The 18136-nt window shown below is 42.8% G+C and overlaps 1 protein-coding gene across 8 annotated transcripts in view; it reads left to right on the top strand.

The window, feature by feature from the left end:
• Positions 1-17502, top strand: part of UBR3 (ubiquitin protein ligase E3 component n-recognin 3) — a 533613-nt gene extending 516111 nt beyond the window's left edge. For all 8 annotated transcript variants that reach the window (XM_033944451.1, XM_033944455.1, XM_033944453.1 and 5 more), the window contains 2 exons: positions 9566-9705; positions 16538-17502. In XM_033944451.1, coding sequence (XP_033800342.1) covers positions 9566-9705; positions 16538-16655 — 258 coding nt within the window. In that variant the 3' untranslated portion in view covers positions 16656-17502. The remainder of the gene's footprint in view (positions 1-9565; positions 9706-16537) is intronic.
• Positions 17503-18136: the final 634 nt, after the last annotated feature.

The following is an 18136-nucleotide window of genomic DNA, read 5'->3' as shown; positions in this document are numbered from 1 at the left end:
TGGTAAAACCTAAAAAGAAAGCTCCACCTGCTCGTCCTTATAGACCACAGTCCTCTTACCAGCGCAGGTTCTCGGCCAGGCCTCTCAACCCGCCCCAACAGCAGCCTCGCAGACCTCGTCAACAACAACACACTCAGGCTCGCTCTCAATCTCACCAACCTGCCAAGCCTCTTCCTCCGTCAAAACCATCTCAGCCCTTTTGACTCCTTTCTCCAGGGCATAGCCAGTCTTCCACCATCATTACCTCTTCCTCAGCCAATCGGAGGACGTCTCCAACTCTTCCTCAACCGTTGGGAGGTCATCACATCAGACCTGTGGGTCCTCAACATCATCCGCCACGGCTACTCTCTCAACTTCCAGACTCTTCCACCAGACAACCCTCCAATAGAGTCTGCATCTCACTCCTCCCAGTCCCTTCTCCTCCTAAGGGAGGTCCAATCCCTCCTTCTTCTCAATGCCATCGAAGAGGTTCCCACAGACCAAAGGGGTCAGGGATTCTACTCCCGCTACTTCCTGGTTCCCAAGAAGACAGGAGACCTTCGTCCCATCCTCGATCTCCGGGACCTCAACAAGTGTCTGCTCAAGGAAAAGTTCAGAATGCTCTCCCTGGCCACGCTTTATCCTCTTCTCTCTCAACACGACTGGCTATGTTCCCTGGACCTCAAAGAGGCCTACACTCACATTCCAATCCATCTGAATTCCCGTCGCTACCTCCGATTTCAGATTCAGCACCGCCACTATCAGTACAAAGTGCTACCCTTTGGCCTCGCATCATCGCCCAGGGTGTTCACCAAGTGCCTTATTGTAGTGGCGGCCTTTCTCAGGTCTCACAACCTCCAGGTGTTCCCCTACTTGGACGATTGGTTGGTAAAAGCACCCACGTCTCCACTTGTGCTACAAGCCACTCAGTACACCATCTCCTTCCTCCATCTCCTGGGGTTCGAGATCAACTACCCCAAGTCGCATCTACTTCCCACACAGCGACTTCAGTTCATTGGAGCCGTTCTCGACACCACTCTCATGAGGGCGTTTCTCCCCTCCGACCGCCAACGGACCCTACTCCACCTCTGCCGTCAGGTGCTCCTTCATCACTCCATTCCAGCTCGGCAGATGATGGTCCTCCTGGGCCACATGGCCTCGACGGTCCATGTGCTTCCTCTGGCGCGACTCCACCTCAGAACACCTCAATAGACTCTGGCCAACCAATGGTCACAGACCACGGATCCTCTTTCTCATCCCATCTCTGTGACATCGTCTCTTCAGCACTCTCTTCAATGGTGGTTGAACTCATCCAATCTTTCCAGGGGTCTACTCTTTCATCTTCCCCCTCACTCCATGATCATAACCACAGATGCCTCCCCCTATGCATGGGGAGCTCACCTGGGAGAACTTCGCACTCAGGGACTCTGGACCCCTCAGGAGCGTCAACATCACATCAATTTCCTGGAACTCAGGGCCATGTTCTATGCCCTCAAGGCCTTCCAGCACCTTCTCTACCCTCAGGTTCTTCTCCTGTGCACGGACAACCAAGTCGCCATGTACTACATAAACAAGCAAGGCGGCACCGGATCTCCCCTCCTCTGTCAGGAGGCCATCCGCATCTGGACCTGGGCCACGGCCCGCAGTCTCTTCCTCAAGGCTGTCTATATCCAGGGCGAACAGAACTCCCTGGCCGACAATCTCAGCCGCATCCTTCAACCTCACGAGTGGACTCTGGATCCTCCCACACTCCGCTCCATCTTTGCTCGGTGGGGCACTCCTCAGGTGGACCTCTTTGCAGCTCCTCACAACCATCAGCTACCCCTTTTCTGTTCCAGACTCTTCTCTCCTCATCGTCTGGCCCCGGATGCATTCCTGCTCAACTGGACGGATCGGTTCCTCTATGCCTTTCCTCCCCTACCTCTGATGTTGCGGACGTTATTCAAACTCCGCAGGGACAAGGCCACCATGATTCTCATCGCCCCTCGATGGCCTCGCCAACACTGGTTCTCCCTCCTGCTCCAGCTCAGCTCCAGGGAGCCCATTCCTCTTCCTGTGTTTCCTACTCTACTTACACAGCAGCATCAGTCTCTACTACATCCCAATCTGTCCTCGCTCCACCTGACAGCTTGGTTTCTCTCGGGCTGACCGCCCCAGAGAATATATCTCAGCCTGTCCGTCGTATTCTGGATGCCTCCAGGAAACCGGCCACCCTCCAATGTTACCAGCAGAAGTGGACCCGGTTCTCCTCTTGGTGTCTGCTTCATCATCACGATCCCACCTCATTGGCGGTGGAAACCGTACTGGACTATTTGCTCTCTCTCTCTCCGACGCTGGCCTCAAGTCGACCTCAATTAGAGTGCCATCACTGCGTTTCATGAGCCTATCCTCTGAAAACCTCTTACGGCTCATCCCCTGGTTTCCCGTTTCATGAGAGGCCTCTTCAATGTCAAACCACCTCTGAAGCCTCCTCCAGTCGTCTGGGACCTGAATGTGGTTTTATCAGCACTCATGAAACCTCCGTTTGAGCCTCTTGCCACAACTTCACTCAAATTTCTTACATGGAAGGTGCTTTTCCTCATTGCCATCACCTCTGCCAGGAGGGTTAGTGAGCTGCATGCACTGGTTGCCGACCCCTCCTTCACTGTTTTTCACCATGACAAGGTGGTTCTGCGGACCCATCCTAAATTCCTTCCCAAGGTAGTCTCGGAATTTCACCTCAACCAGTCCATTGTGTTGCCTGTCTTTTTCCCTAAGCCCCATTCTCATCCTGGGGAACAGGCATTGCACACGCTGGACTGTAAGCGTGCCCTTGCTTACTACCTTGACCGTACCAGGGCTCACCGCTCATCCCCTCAGCTCCTTTTGTCCTTCGACCCTAACCGTCTAGGTCGTCCTGTCTCCAAACGGACGCTTTCCAACTGGCTTGCTGCCTGCATTGCGTTCTGTTATGCTCGGGCCGGTCTCTCACTGGAAGGTGCTGTCACGGCCCACAGGGTCAGAGCTATGGCTGCTTCTGTGGCTTTCCTCCGTTCCACGCCCATCGAGGAAATCTGCAAGGCTGCCACTTGGTCCTCAGTTCACACATTCACTACTCACTACTGTCTGGATACCTTCTCCAGACAGGATGGGCACTTCGGCCAATCTGTGTTACACAATTTATTTTCCTAATGGCCAACCATCCCTCCTCCCTCTCTGTTAGCTTGGAGGTCACCCATGCGTTAAGAATATGCTGCCTGCTTGTCCTGGGATAAAGCACAGTTACTTACCGTAACAGGTGTTATCCAGGGACAGCAGGCAGATATTCTTATGACCCACCCACCTCCCCGGGTTGGCTTCTTAGCTGGCTTATCTTAACTGGGGACCACGCACTCCTCCGTCGGGCGGAAAGGCACTCGCGCATGCGCGGTGCGGCCAACTAGAACTTTCTAGTGAAAAATGTCCGTACCGGGGCTCCGTCGGTGACGTCACCCATGCGTTAAGAATATCTGCCTGCTGTCCCTGGATAACACCTGTTACGGTAAGTAACTGTGCTTTTTGGAGGGAGATAACTGTTCAAAACACGAGTACTATTTAAACAAAGATTTGAATTAAATGGATATATAAAATTGGTAGTCCATGATCCTGTTATGAAGCATAGTAGATTGAAATATGTACTTGCCAAAGGAGTTTAACAGATAAATGTGGGTTAGGGAATTAAGGCCAGTGCCAGACAGACTTGTGTGGTCTTTGTCCCACAAATGACAAAAGACATGAAGATCAAGGGTGTATATTGTATCACTTTATTATGATATGCTACGCGTGAGATTGCTATGCATCTCGATGAAGTGGAAGAAAATATATTAATGTTGAGATTAGCAAGTTCAATTTAGCAAGTTAGCAATTTAGCAAGTTAGCAATTTAGCAAGTTAGCAAAACTTTTAGTTATAAGATATTGTCCCAAGACAGCATCATATTTAGCTACCCATATGTGGTTGGCATGATGGCAAATTACCAACTAGTGTTTAACCATGAATGACTATAATCTGCGCAGCTTTACCTTTGTTGGATAGACTGTGTGAATCTTTATCAGCTATCATTTACTGTTTTGTGTTTTTTTTTACTTAAACAATTGACTAGTTACTGTAATATATACTTGCAGAAACTAGTACCTTTAATATATTTTAACAAAGTAACTTACCCAGCACTGTTTATAGAGTGCACTAACCTAAGACACTCTAGTTTGAGCAGACAAAGATTGAGCAGACAAAGATTGCATTCCAAGCCTCTGAGGAACTACTTGCCAGAATACTACTGGGCCCAGCGTAGCTTGGACATCCTCCTGCAGAGCCACCAATTTGAAAACTGAATGTTTAAAATGAGACAAGGAGTCAGCAGTAGTGGTATCCACCAGCAATGTAAGACACACTCACTCTAATACATTCATCAAGCACAACAAAAACCCTAATTACCTTAGCAGTGTTAATACTCTGAGGTTTTTGGATGAGAGATTTTTAATACATTGAGCCACAGAGATATTTTCTGAGTGGAATCTATGGAGCAACATTGAGGTTAGATCCCCAGATATGAAGGGCTGCTTTAATGGAAAGATCTCCAAGAAAGTTATGGTTTTGGTTAGTCCCTCATGATGCAAATCTGGACACTCCTTAGCATGACTTGAGCCCTTCACTGAAATGCCACAGTCCTTCCTCTTGGATGCATCTGGTGAAAACAATACTGACAGGCCAAAAGGTGAAACTTAAATGTCCACAGGAATCTGTTCTGCACTGCAGGATCGTTCTTTTAGGCCTTAGTGACCCTGGTAAAATGGTGACCTATGTATACCACATTCACTGGGGTCAAGCAATGAGTAATCAGTTGGCCCATTTGGATGACCTTACAAGTCAAATCAAGAAGGCCCATTAAAATCTGGAACTGTCAGTGTTGCCCCTTGCATTAACTTCAAAAGCTTACCTGCTCCAACAATTGTCTTAATTTTCTCTTGAAATGCAAAGAAAAAGCAAATGCAGTTTCTGCTTTCTTAATTTTCTTTCCAGGGTCTTCAGTCCATCTTCCACTTCTTCTGTCCCTTTCTGTCTTTTTCCTACATCAATCTCTGACTTTGAATGAAGTCTGAATAGATAGCCAGAAAAATAAATGGAGAAAACTTGAAAGGAAAAGATTATTCAGTCTTCAATATTCATAGTAACATAGTAAATGACAGCAGATAAAGAAAGACCTGAATGGTCCATCCAGTCTTGCCCATTAGTTACATGCATTATACATTAATAATTAAATTAAATTCTCCTTTTTTTCTTTGATATTTCTGGGCCATAGACTGTAAAATCCACCTGGTACTGTCCTTAGGTCCTAACTTCTGGAGCTCCCATCAAAGCTAACTCCAGCCTAACCAACCATCTTGTTGCTTGTGGATACATACCGTAAAATCTGCCAAACCACGTCCTCGTTTTCCAAGTTTCTGGAGTTCCCATGAATGTCCTCCCTAGCCCTCACTATCCTAAATTGCCATATATGGGACCATGCAAGTCTGCCCCTGTTTAGGGGTTTGTTTGGTATTGTTGTTTTGGGGGTTTTGGTTTTTTTTTACTACATCTACCTGCAGCTTTCCATCTCCTTTATCACATCTCTCCTATTTCTTATCCTATTATTCTATGTATTATTCCCCAGTTATTTTGCTAACTCTCCCCTCTTTCTGTCTTCTAGCATCTTCTTTCTTTCTTTCCTACCCTCTGTACAGGAACATCTCTCTATAATCACTCTGACCAGCATCTCTGCTCTCTCCTTCTCTCACTCCCTCCATCCAGTGTATATTCTTCCCTTTTGCATACAACAACTTTCCTCATGTACACCATCCCTCTGTGTTCCTCACCCATGTTCCACATCCCCACCTCTGTCCCCACCCCTCTCCAACATTTAACACCCCTTTCATCTTCTTACTCTCCCCTATGTCCAGAATCTCCCTTCAGTCTCCCTACTCACCCCATGTCCAGTATTTTCCTTCACGCTAAACCATCCAATGTCCGGCATCCTCCCATATCCCTTTTTCCTTCCTACCTACCTGATCTCTTCTCTCATCCCCTCCTCTAAGCTAGCATCTCTCCTCTGTCACCCTACTCTCCCTTGCACAGTATCTTCTCTTCTCCCTCCAAGCAAACATATTCCCTTTCTTTTTAGCCTCTCTTTCTGTCCCTCCCTTCCTTTGTTCAGAATTTCCTCTTGCCCCTCTCCATTGAGCATCTTCCCCTTTCCTCCCTGATTTCCCCTCCCACATGTCCAGTATCCACTCTGTGTCCTTACTCCCTTTCTCTATGCTTATGATCTCCCTTTGTCTTTCTTCACCCACCCATGGTCTAGCATTGCTTGGTCACTTTATTCCCTGCAGTATCCAGTATCCCCATTTAGAAACATAGAAACATAGAAAAAAACGGCAGAAAAGGCTATAGCCCACCAAGTCTGCCCATTCCAAATACCCGCCCCCCCTGATTTTACTCCCTTAGGGATCCCATGTGAACATCCCATTTTCTCTTAAAATCTGATACGCTGTTGGCCTCAATCACCCGCAGTGGGAGTTTGTTCCAATGATCCACTACTCTTTCAGTGAAGAAGTATTTTCTGTAGTCGCTATGGAACTTCCCTCCCCTGATTTTCAGCAGATGCCCCCTGGTGGTCGAGGGCCCCTTGAGGTAGAAGATATCTTCTTCCGACTCGATACGGCCCGTGATATACTTAAACGTTTCAATCATGTCTCCCCTCTCTCTTCGTTCCTCAAGTGAGTACAGCCGTAGTTTATTCAGTCTTTCTTCATACGCGAGATCCTTGAGCCCCAAGACCATCCTAGTGGCCATATGTTGAACCTACTCGATTCTCAACACATCTTTCCGGTAGTGTGGTCTCCAGAATTGGACACAGTACTCCAAATGAGGCCTCACCATGGACCTGTACAGCGGCATTACGACTTCGGGTCTCCTGCTGACAAAACCTCTGCGGATGCAACCCATCACTTGCCTTGCCTTGGAGGAAGCCTTCTCCACTTGATTTGCAACCTTCATGTCATCACTAATGATTACCCCTAGATCACGTTCCGTCGTGGTCCTGGCCAAGGTCTCACCATTTAGTATGTAAGTTCTGTGCGGGTTTCTCTTTCCCAGGTGCATTACCTTACACTTTTTAGCATTGAAACCTAGCTGCCATGTTGCTGACCACCGTTCCAGCAGCAGTAGATCCTGCGTCATTTGTGTCCCTAAATGTCTGTATCCTTATACTCCCCTCACTCCTCCTACCCTGTCCATCTTCCTCTCCTTCGTCCTATAGTTCTCTTTACCATTCTGATCTATAATTCCCTTCTGTCACATTATTCCCCTCCCCCCACCAACAAGCATATCCTCTTCCCCCCTCCTCCTCCAATCCAGCATCTTTACTTTCTTATTCTGAATGTCCAGCACAACAAAGAAAAATGGGGAGACCCAATGATCCACAGTGAAAACAATCCACCGATGAAAACAAAAAACTGTGGATGCAGATGTTCTGGAGATAATTTATTATACATTGACATATACAAACATGAAAATTCAATTTAAAAAGTAACAATGATAAAAAATATAGTGATAAAAATTCAACCAGACTCTACATGGTCCGTGTTTCGGCAAACACGCCTTCCTCAGGGGTCCAATGGTTTGCAAACTCACATATAAAGAATTGGACTGAAAACAGTCTATTGTCTTTAAACATGTGAGCAAAGAACACTGCAGATAAGCATTTTTTTGCTACTTCAGTTTGACTGCGGTGTTCTTTGCTCACATAAGCACAAGAACATAAGCAATGCCTTCGTTGGGTCAGACCTGAGGTCCATCACGTCCAGCAGTCCGCTCAATGTGGCGGCCCAACAGGTCCAGGACCTGTGCAGTAAATCTCTATCTATACCCCTCTATCCCCTTTTCCAGCAGGAAATTGTCCAATCCTCTCTTAAAACCCAGTACCGTACTCTGCCCTATAACGTCCTCTGGAAGCGCATTCCAGGTGTCCACCACACGTTGGGTAAAGAAGAACTTCCTAGCATTCGTTTTGAATCTGTCCCCTTTCAACTTTTCCGAATGCTCTCTTGTTTTTTTATTTTCTGAAAGTTTGAAGAATCTGTCCCTCTCTACTCTCTCTATACCCTTAATGATCCTGTAAGTCTCTATCATATCCCCTCCACATGTTTAAAGACAATAGACTGTTTTCAGTCCAATTCTTTATATGTGAGTTTGCAAACCATTGGACCCCTGAGGAAGGCGTGTTCGCCGAAACACGGACCCTGTAGGGTCCAGTTGGATTTTTATCACTGTATTTTTTATCATTGTACTTTTTAAATTGAATTTTCATGTTTGTATATGTCAATGTATAATAAATTATCTCCAGAACATCTGCATCCACAGTGTTTTGTTTTTATTTTGGATGTCTCCAGTCTAGCATCACATCTCACATAGCCCTAGATCATTTGCCACCGCTACCGGAGGGCAGTAAAAAAAATGAGAAGCCTTGAGATGTTCTCTCTTGCATGCAAGGCTAAAGGCTCTACCTGTCAGTGTCCTGTCCTCCTCTGAAGTCACTTCCTGTTTTGAGTTAGTGGTAGCAGTGGCAGGTAACCTGGGACTAGGATTGGGGCTAAGGCTGACGGCAACAGAGTGAGTTTGCTACTGTGGGGCATGTTAAGGCACTTCCTGGATGTTTTATCACTGAGCACCCTGCAGCCAGGATGCTATGGCTCTGGCATGATTTAACTCAGGCTATATATACCAAAACTGGGTTGACAAGTTATTTTTTGTGGGTGGCACTTGCCACCCTGTAGTTACACCTATGGCCCCACCCTCATTTTCATTCCTCTTCTACCCATCCTTCACAAGCTGTTTGGTTGTGCAACCTTATCCCTGAACCAGATACTATCCAGTAACTAGGCAGCATATTTCTCAAGTTAACCATTTAGTGGCATTTAGCAGTCTTATTAAATTATTGGTATTTACAGCTTTCTAAAAAAGTCACTCATTTGACTACAGACTTTATAAACCCTTAGAGAATGACAGTGATAGAATTCATCACCATTCCCGTCCCCACGGATAACCGTGAGAAATCATCTGATGTCATTCTTTAGTCCGTGTCTATCTCATCCTCAGTCCTTCTACACCAGCATTCTTTTTTTTATTATTTTATAATAAAGTTTTATTGTGAAATAGAAATACAAGATAAAAGATACAATAATCTGGGAACAAATACAACCAGAAACCAAAACACACGATGAAAGAGTCTACCGCATGGTGTCTGTGCGGAGACAAATGGACCCAAATAAGAAACCAAGCACTACTCCAGCATACTTTAATGCAAGGTTTGTAAAATGATGACTAAAGGGTATATTGGTTGTAAGGTGCTAGACAGGTAAATAACTGAGAATGCAAAATATAAAATTGTGCATTTGCTTTTACAGTAAATATAAGTCTGATACTACAGTATTTCCTATAGTACTTTCAAAATGTCTTCTGCTAGTAAACCTCTCAAGAACCAATTAATTTTTAAAGTATTTGTGTATATATGCTGTTTTCTTAATCTTTCTTAGCACTCCCAGAACTGTGGAGCCGGAACAGGAATATTCCTTTTGATTAATGCATCAGTCATCATCATCATTCGCGGCCATCGGTTTTGCTTGTGGGGCTCTGTCTATCTGGATGCACATGGTGAAGAAGATAGAGACCTCAGGTAAAAGTTTCATGCGATTACACACTTCATTTTTTTCCATTTAGCTCAACAACTTCTTTCAGTCCTTTTTAGCTTCCAGAATTTGCAATCTGCCTCCATCTTCATTTACAGTTATGTTGAATTTTTTTTTAATTACTCAATAGAGAGATAAGTTCCTTAGTAATCTGTGGCTAACAGGGACTATTTTTCAATTTTTCACAGCTATAAATCATTTAGAATACAAAATACTTGTGGGTGCAAAAATTATAACGATAATAAAATTATATAAATAATTAGTGAAGTGCTCAGACCTGATAACCCATTTAGTAGTGATGTCACCACTATGAGGTTAACTAGGGGACCATCATTGCATTCACTTGTCCCCTGCCATCCCTGAATATTGAATACTGTGTCCTAACTAGTGGTGGTACTTATCTTCATTCAGGGGTTGTTCATGTTGAAGGTGTTAACTCTCATTGGTGACTGGTGTCTATTAAAGTGCTCGTGCTTCTTTAAAAATGTTGTTAGTTTCTTAGGTGATCTCCCGTCCCCCCGACCCGGATTTCGTCTCTTCGTCAGGGAGGGACACTAAGAAATTTCAAACAGCGAACTGATATCGGCTCGCTATAGTCAGAGAAGTTCAGAATGGACTGAGCGAATCAGTTCGCTGTTTGAAATTTCTTAGTGTCCCTCCCTGACGAAGAGACGAAATCTGGGTCGGGGGGACGGGAGATCACCTAAGAAACTAACAACATTTTTAAAGAAGCACGAGCACTTTAATAGACACCAGTCACCAATGAGAGTTAACACCTTCAACATGAACAACCCCTGAATGAAGATAAGTACCACCACTAGTTAGGACACAGTATTCAATATTCAGGGATGGCAGGGGACAAGTGAATGCAATGATGGTCCCCTAGTTAACCTCATAGTGGTGACATCACTACTAAATGGGTTATCAGGTCTGAGCACTTCACTAATTATTTATATAATTTTATTATCGTTATAATTTTTGCACCCACAAGTATTTTGTATTCTAAATGATTTATAGCTGTGAATTTTTTTTTTAAAAATAACTATTTATTTATATATTATCAGTGACGATGAGCATTTAACCACAAAGGTATTGAAAGAATATGGAATTTTTTTCCCTAATGTTATTCCCTCATCCTGATTGTATCCCATCTAGTGATTGCAGCTCTATGCAAAGAGATATAGATCACATACATATAGTCCTCTGGCATGTGCTCTTGATCCCACCAGTAGATGTTTTGTTTGATATTTGGCATGTTCTCTTGGGAATTGTGGCCACTGACTCTGTAGTATCCTCTGATCCCACTGGTCCAGGCAGCAAAAGCATAATCTTAAAATCACATCTAGATGTCTTTTCACAGGCCAGCATGCAGTCATGGCTACTGAGCCATGGAGTCAGTGAAACAAATGTCCTTTAAAAAAAATTAATTTTACTTTGAATTAGATGCAATTAACGTGCAGATATCATGGTTTCACCTTTCTTTCTAGCTTCCAGGTTGGAATCTTAAGGCTATGGTGTTCCAGAGCTTGAACATCAAATTAGCCAGTTGAGTTAGCTGATTCAGGGGGATTCAAGCTCTTTATGGGACTTACTTTGTTTATGGATCAGACATTGTTTTAATGGCATTTTATTTATATATATATATATATATATATATATATATATATCCTAAAAATATGATCCTGTAGAAAATTGCAATGCCTAGAACAAATACATTAGTTGAAAGAGTTTTAGACGTATCTATAGAGTTATGCCTTTACCAACATGAGATTAAGACAGTCCAGAATTTCTCACAGCTCTTACTATCATAAAAATCTTGTAGCAAAATGTATTTTCTAATAAATGATATTTCTATTAACATAGTAACATAGTAGATGACGGCAGATAAAGACCCGAATGGTCCATCCAGTCTGCCCAACCTGATTCAATTTAAATTTTTTTTTTTTTTTTTTTTCTTCTTAGCTATTTCTGGGCAAGAATCCAAAGCTTTACCCGGTACTATGCTTGGGTTCCAACTGCCGAAATCTCTGTTAAGACTTACTCCAGCCCATCAACACTCTCCCAGCCATTGAAGCCCTCCCCTGCCCATCCTCCACCAAACGGCCATACACAGACAGTGCAAGTCTGCTCAGTAACTGGCCTAGTTCAATATTTAATATTATTTTCTGATTCTAAATCTTCTGTGTTCATCCCACGCTTCTTTGAACTCAGTCACAGTTTTACTCTCCACCACCTCTCTCGGGAGCGCATTCCAGGCATCCACAACCCTCTCCGTAAAGTAGAATTTCCTAACATTGCCCCTGAATCTACCACCCCTCAACCTCAAATTATGTCCCCTGGTTTTACCATTTTCCTTTCTCTGGAAAAGATTTTGTTCTACGTTAATACCCTTTAAGTATTTGAACGTCTGAATCATATCTCCCCTGTCTCTCCTTTCCTCTAGGGTATACATATTCAGGGCTTCCAGTCTCTCCTCATACGTCTTCTGGCGCAAGCCTCCTATCATTTTCATCGCCCTCCTCTGGACTGCCTCAAGTCTTCTTACGTCTTTCGCCAGATACGGTCTCCAAAACTGAACACAATACTCCAAGTGGGGCCTCACCAATGACCTGTACAGGGGCATCAACACCTTCTTCCTTCTACTGACTACGCCTCTCTTTATACAGCCCAGAATCCTTCTGGCAGCAGCCACTGCCTTGTCACACTGTTTTTTCGCCTTTAGATCTTCGGACACTATCACCCCAAGGTCCCTCTCCCTGTCTGTGCATATCAGCTTCTCTCCTCCCAGCATATACGGTTCCTTCCTATTATTAATCCCCAAATGCATTACTCTGCATTTCTTTGCATTGAATTTTAGTTGCCAGGCATTAGACCATTCCTCTAACTTTTGCAGATCCTTTTTCATATTCTCCACTCCCTCTTCGGTGTCTACTCTGTTACAAATCTTGGTATCATCTGCAAAAAGGCACACTTTTCCTTCTAACCCTTCAGCAATGTCACTTACATACATATTGAACAGGATTGGCCCCAGCACCGAACCCTGAGGGACTCCACTGGTCACCTTTCCTTCCTTCGAGCGACTTCCATTAACCACCACCCTCTGGCGTCTGTCCGACAGCCAGTTTCTGACCCAGTTCACCACTTTGGGTCCTAACTTTAGCCCTTCAAGTTTGTTCAACAGCCTCCTATGAGGAACTGTATCAAAGGCTTTGCTGAAATCCAAGTAAATTACATCTAGCATATGTCCTCGATCCAGCTCTCTGGTCACCCAATCAAAAAATTCAATCAGGTTCGTTTGGCACGATTTACCTTTTGTAAAGCCATGTTGCCTCGGATCCTGTAACCCATTAGATTCAAGGAAATACACTATCCTTTCTTTCAGCAACACTTCCATTATTTTTCCAACAACTGAAGTGAGGCTCACCGGCCTGTAGTTTCCTGCTTCATCCCTGTGACCACTTTTATGAATAGGGACCACATCCGCTCTCCTCCAATCCCCAGGAATCCCGTCTCCAGAGATTTGTTGAACAAGTCTTTAATAGGACTCGCCAGAACCTCTCTGAGCTCCCTTAGTATCCTGGGATGGATCCCGTCTGGTCCCATCGCTTTGTCCACCTTCAGTTTTTCAAGTTGCTCATAAACACCCTCCTCCGTGAACGGCGCAGAATCTACTCCATTTTCTCGTGTAACTTTGCCAGACAATCTCGGTCCTTCTCCAGGATTTTCTTCTGTGAACACAGAACAAAAGTATTTGTTTAGCACATTTGCTTTCTCCTCATCACTCTCCACATATTTGTTCCCAGCATTGATTTAACCAGGAGCCGTTAGAAGCGGCACTCTATTGTGTGGCAAGCACAGGTTTATAATAGAGTTTTGGAGCCACTATGCTTCCTCATAGGTTCCGGTTAATTTTTCTATTCAATGTTTTATCTGGTTTTATGAAACATATTTCTTTTATAATAAATATAATTATAAACTTATCTTGTAACTCTGGTGAGGCATGTTGCCTCACCGCCAACGTGAATGTTTCATCTGCATAAATATCCACAAACTACTTCAGGGCGTATTGATCTAAAATAGATAAATATTTCATTACTCTTATGTCTTAGTATTTTGAAACCAATAGATTTCAATGTCTATATTCAAGCTCTTACTTACTTTTTAGTCATGAGTTTTACAAGGTAGACCAGTGTATTCACTTAAGCTATTTCTCTAACTAAAGGATCATCCCACCTTACTCATCATAAATGGTGAAGAACAATCTGATTGGACAATTCCCTCAAAGGATTTTTTTTACTTTAGCGAGGGGGGAACAACTGATCTTCAGTTTCAGAAACATGATGTAAAGCTAACTGTTTGGACAGCCTCCCCAGAGGCAGCTTCTCACAAGTAGTTAATATTGACCTTACGTGAGGGCTTGCCATTCAAGTTCACCATTTAAACCTATAGGCTGTAAATTTTGGAGTTCTAAGATCCATCTCTGCTCTTTGTAATTGAGCAGAGATTCAATATCCTCACCCTACTACAATCTCTTCTAAGACCCTCCATTTACATTCCACAATTTGATGTTTACATTGCTCTCAGTGGTTCACTAATGGCGCTAATGGAACATTGTTTTTAAGCTTAGATTTATGTTCAGTAAGTCTAATTTTTACCATACTACTCGTATAATCAATTCTAGAACTAATACTATATGTTCATCTAAGGGTGTAATCTATGTTATAATCTGTCCATGTGACAAGCTATAAGTAGGAAGATCTATGCATATAGTAAAAACTAGACTTACTGAACATAAATCTAAGCTTAAAAACAATGTTCCGTTAGCTCTGTTAGTGAACCACTGGGAGCAATGTAAACATCAAATTATGGAATTTAAATGGAGGGTCTTAGAAGAGATGGTGGGAGGGTGGGGATATTGAATCTCTGCTCAATTACAAAGAGCAGAGATGGATCTTTGAACTCCAAACTTTAGAGCCTAAGGGGCTCATGATCGAAACGGAAATAAGTCTAAAATCCCATCTAAATCTGAACTTGGATGATTAATAAGACAAGTTGTCCAAGTGCCAATAACCAAAACGGGTTTTAGATGTGTTTAAAAACAGCTTAGGCCTCTTCAGTGTTGCTGTACGCCCAGAGCTGAAAGGGGCGTGTTAGGAGGTCAGGGTGGGATCTGGGCGGGACGTGGGCTGACCTAGACTTACCTCGTACTGCAAGTATAACTGAAAGTATAATGAGGCTGCCTGGATGGGACTTGTACGTTGTGACTTAGGCGATGTAAAAGCAAGTCTAAGTGCCCAGGAGGTATCCAAAGTGACCAGATAACCACTGCAGACACAAAGTACAGACCCAAACACACTCCCCCAGTGATCACTGAAGCCCACCACAACACCATAAAAATCGGAATAAAACGTACGTGCCTGCCTCCAGAACATCAGCACCTGGCATAGGAAAGCCTAGTAGAGCAGCATAGAGGTGGCTTAAGTAGTCTGGGGCTATTGGGGTTGTGGACAGGTGGGTCTAGTAGGTTTTGGGGTTGTTTTTAGGGGCTCACCATGACCTATAAGGGAGTTCTGGTGAGATGGTTATATGGCACCCTTTTTGTGAAGTTCGCAGCAGTGCCCTGTAAGGTGCCCCACTACTGTGTTGCCATGTCTGGGTGTCCAGGCCATCGCTTTGCTGGCCCCTTCTATGTCCAAAAGGTCTTGTTCTAGGCGTTTTTGACTTGGATGGATTTTTGGACGACAATGGGATATAAAGATAAACAACTTAACGGTCTGCCTGATCAAACGGCGGAACGTATAACTAGACGATTTTCGAAAAAAGAAATATTTTGGATGTATTTTTTGAGAATGGACTTTAGACACTGCTGACGTTAGCCAACTAGCGGTTTAGGCCCAAAACAGACTTAGACGTATCTTATTATGCCTCTCCACAGGTTTAAATGGCAAACTTGACTGGCAATCCCTCACGAAAGGCCAATATTAACTACTTATGAGAAGCTGCTTGTGGGGAGACTGTCCAATCAGTTAGCTTTATGTAATGTTTCTGAAATTGAAGATCAGTTGTTCCCCCCTCGCTAAAGTAAAAAAATCCTTTGAGGGGATTGTCCAATCAGATTGTTCCTCGCCATTTATGATGAATAGGGAGGGCTGTTCTTTAGTTAGAGAAATCGCTTAGGTGAATGTGCTGGTCTACCCTGTAAAACTCATGACTAAAGAGTAAGCAAGAGCTTGAATGTAGACATTGAAATATATTGGTTCCAAAATACTAAGACATAAGAGAATGAAATGTTTATCTATTTTAAATCAATATGTCCTGAAGCAGTTTGTGTATGTTTATGCAAACGAAACATGCACGTCGGCAGCGTTTTATTGAATAGAGAGTAATAGCTGGTTCAACTCTTAGCAACATGCCTCACCAGAGTTACAAGATAAGTTTATAATTATATTTATTATAAAAGAAATACGTTTCATAAAAATGGATAAAACATTGAGTAGAAAAATTAACCAGAACCTATGAGGAAGCTTAGCGGCTCCAAAACTCTGTTATAAACCTGTGCTTGTCACACAATAGAGTGCCGCTTCTAATGGCTCCTGGTTAAATCAATAGAAATATCATTTATTAGAAAATACATTTTGCTACAAGATTGTTATGATAGTAAGAGCTGTGAGAAATTCTGGAGTGTCATACTGTCTTAATCTCATCAAGGTAGAAGAAATACATGGCAGTATATGAATTGTGATCTGAATAATAATCCAAAATCAGACATAATATCTTTAAAAGACACTTGCTTTGGTTTTTCTGTGCTTTTTCCTATAGGCGTGGGAAGCCTCTCTACATGTGTAAAGAAAGGTATAAAATGCTAGAGCAACAATGGGTGTCGCATACCTTCGATCACATCAATAAAAGATGGGGGCCGCATTACGATGGATTGTGACTTATCCACTTCATCATCACATCATGTTACCACCTGTACTATGAATGCAACTTAACCAACAATAAGCTTTAAATAATGTGAGGGTGTGTGTATGTTGTGGGGAGAGGGAAGGAAGCACAGAGAGGAGCTGAGAAAAGCTGGGCCTTGAGGTATAGAAGGAAAGTGTGGCACGGAGGGATGGAATTCATACCCATATGAATCCTTTCAGTGATTAGGTGCTACTGATGCCACATCATTGGTACAATGATTTTAAAATATCTTTTCATGATGAGACAATAAAATTGTTTAGAAGGCCTTGTTTAAATGAAAAATAGGTCTACTGTGGATACAAAGCACAAATTGTATTTTTAAATGTTCAGAAATATTATATGCCAGAGACACAAATCCATTTTGCTCCTTTAGGAGTGTGAGTGAACTGTGTGTTTAATGCTAGTGGCATCTATTAATCATATTGAGCAAACTTCTTTTTTGCTTTTGTGTTGATTTGAGATATTTTGCTATCTGTGTATATGTAATTATAAAGAGTAAAACACATTGTTGTTTCTGTGAGATAATGTATAGTAAAGGATCATATAAATGTAGAATTTTAAAATAACTATATTTCTCTTCTTGAGGGGGTCTATTGAAATCTATCAGGCTTTGCTGAACACCCAGTTATTCTCAGGAATTTCATATGATCTCAGTAAGTAAATGAGTGAAATAGCTGTAAAATTAGTATTACTACTGCTGATGTAATACAGTTGATATATTTGGGAGGAAGATATGTTCAGAATAACTTCCCCACAACATTAGAGCCCTAGTAAAAAAAAAAAATGAAAATTGCATAATGTACTATAAATAATAATTATTTAAGAGACAGGAAGGCAGATCCTAATTACAACCATGCATGCCTGCATCACCAAACAGATGAGTGTTTCAGAGTGATTGGGCTGGAAATGTATAGGATGTCCTGTAAATGAAACAATTTTGAACCTTTTTTGTCAACTCAAAAGGCTCATCTCTATTATATTTATGCAGTGTAATCACTGCTCTTTCTGCTCAATTTTCTAAAAGAAAGCTCAGCAGAGGTGGTCTTGTCAAATGAGCAATGCATTTGCATCCTCCTTAATGGAAGAACACCAAATAAAAAGTTTAATTTTGAAGGGCTTTAAAATATAAAAGACAAATCTTTCCTGTGTGCCTGCAGTTTGACATGTGCATGTCTCCCACATATGCAAAGAACTTACAGAATGCTGTAAATTGCTTCACTTAGGCATGGCCATAGACCCGGCATAAATGAGCACGCCTATATTTTGGCGTGCCAATGCAGGCTTTAGACTAGTATTTTATAATGGAATCTGGGCACCCATTTACTGTTATAGAATAGGTACTCTTCATGCTGCATTAGGGCACCTACATTTAAGTATCCCTTTATAGAATTTCACTCATATTAAGTATATGCAAGGTTATCCCAGGACAAGCAGGCAGCATATTCTTGACTG

The sequence above is a fragment of the Geotrypetes seraphini genome, chromosome 5, assembly GCF_902459505.1.
Source record: "Geotrypetes seraphini chromosome 5, aGeoSer1.1, whole genome shotgun sequence".
Classification (NCBI taxonomy): domain Eukaryota; kingdom Metazoa; phylum Chordata; class Amphibia; order Gymnophiona; family Dermophiidae; genus Geotrypetes; species Geotrypetes seraphini.
The sequence above is the reverse complement of the archived record's forward strand: the minus strand, read 5'-3'. Positions and strand labels throughout refer to the sequence as shown.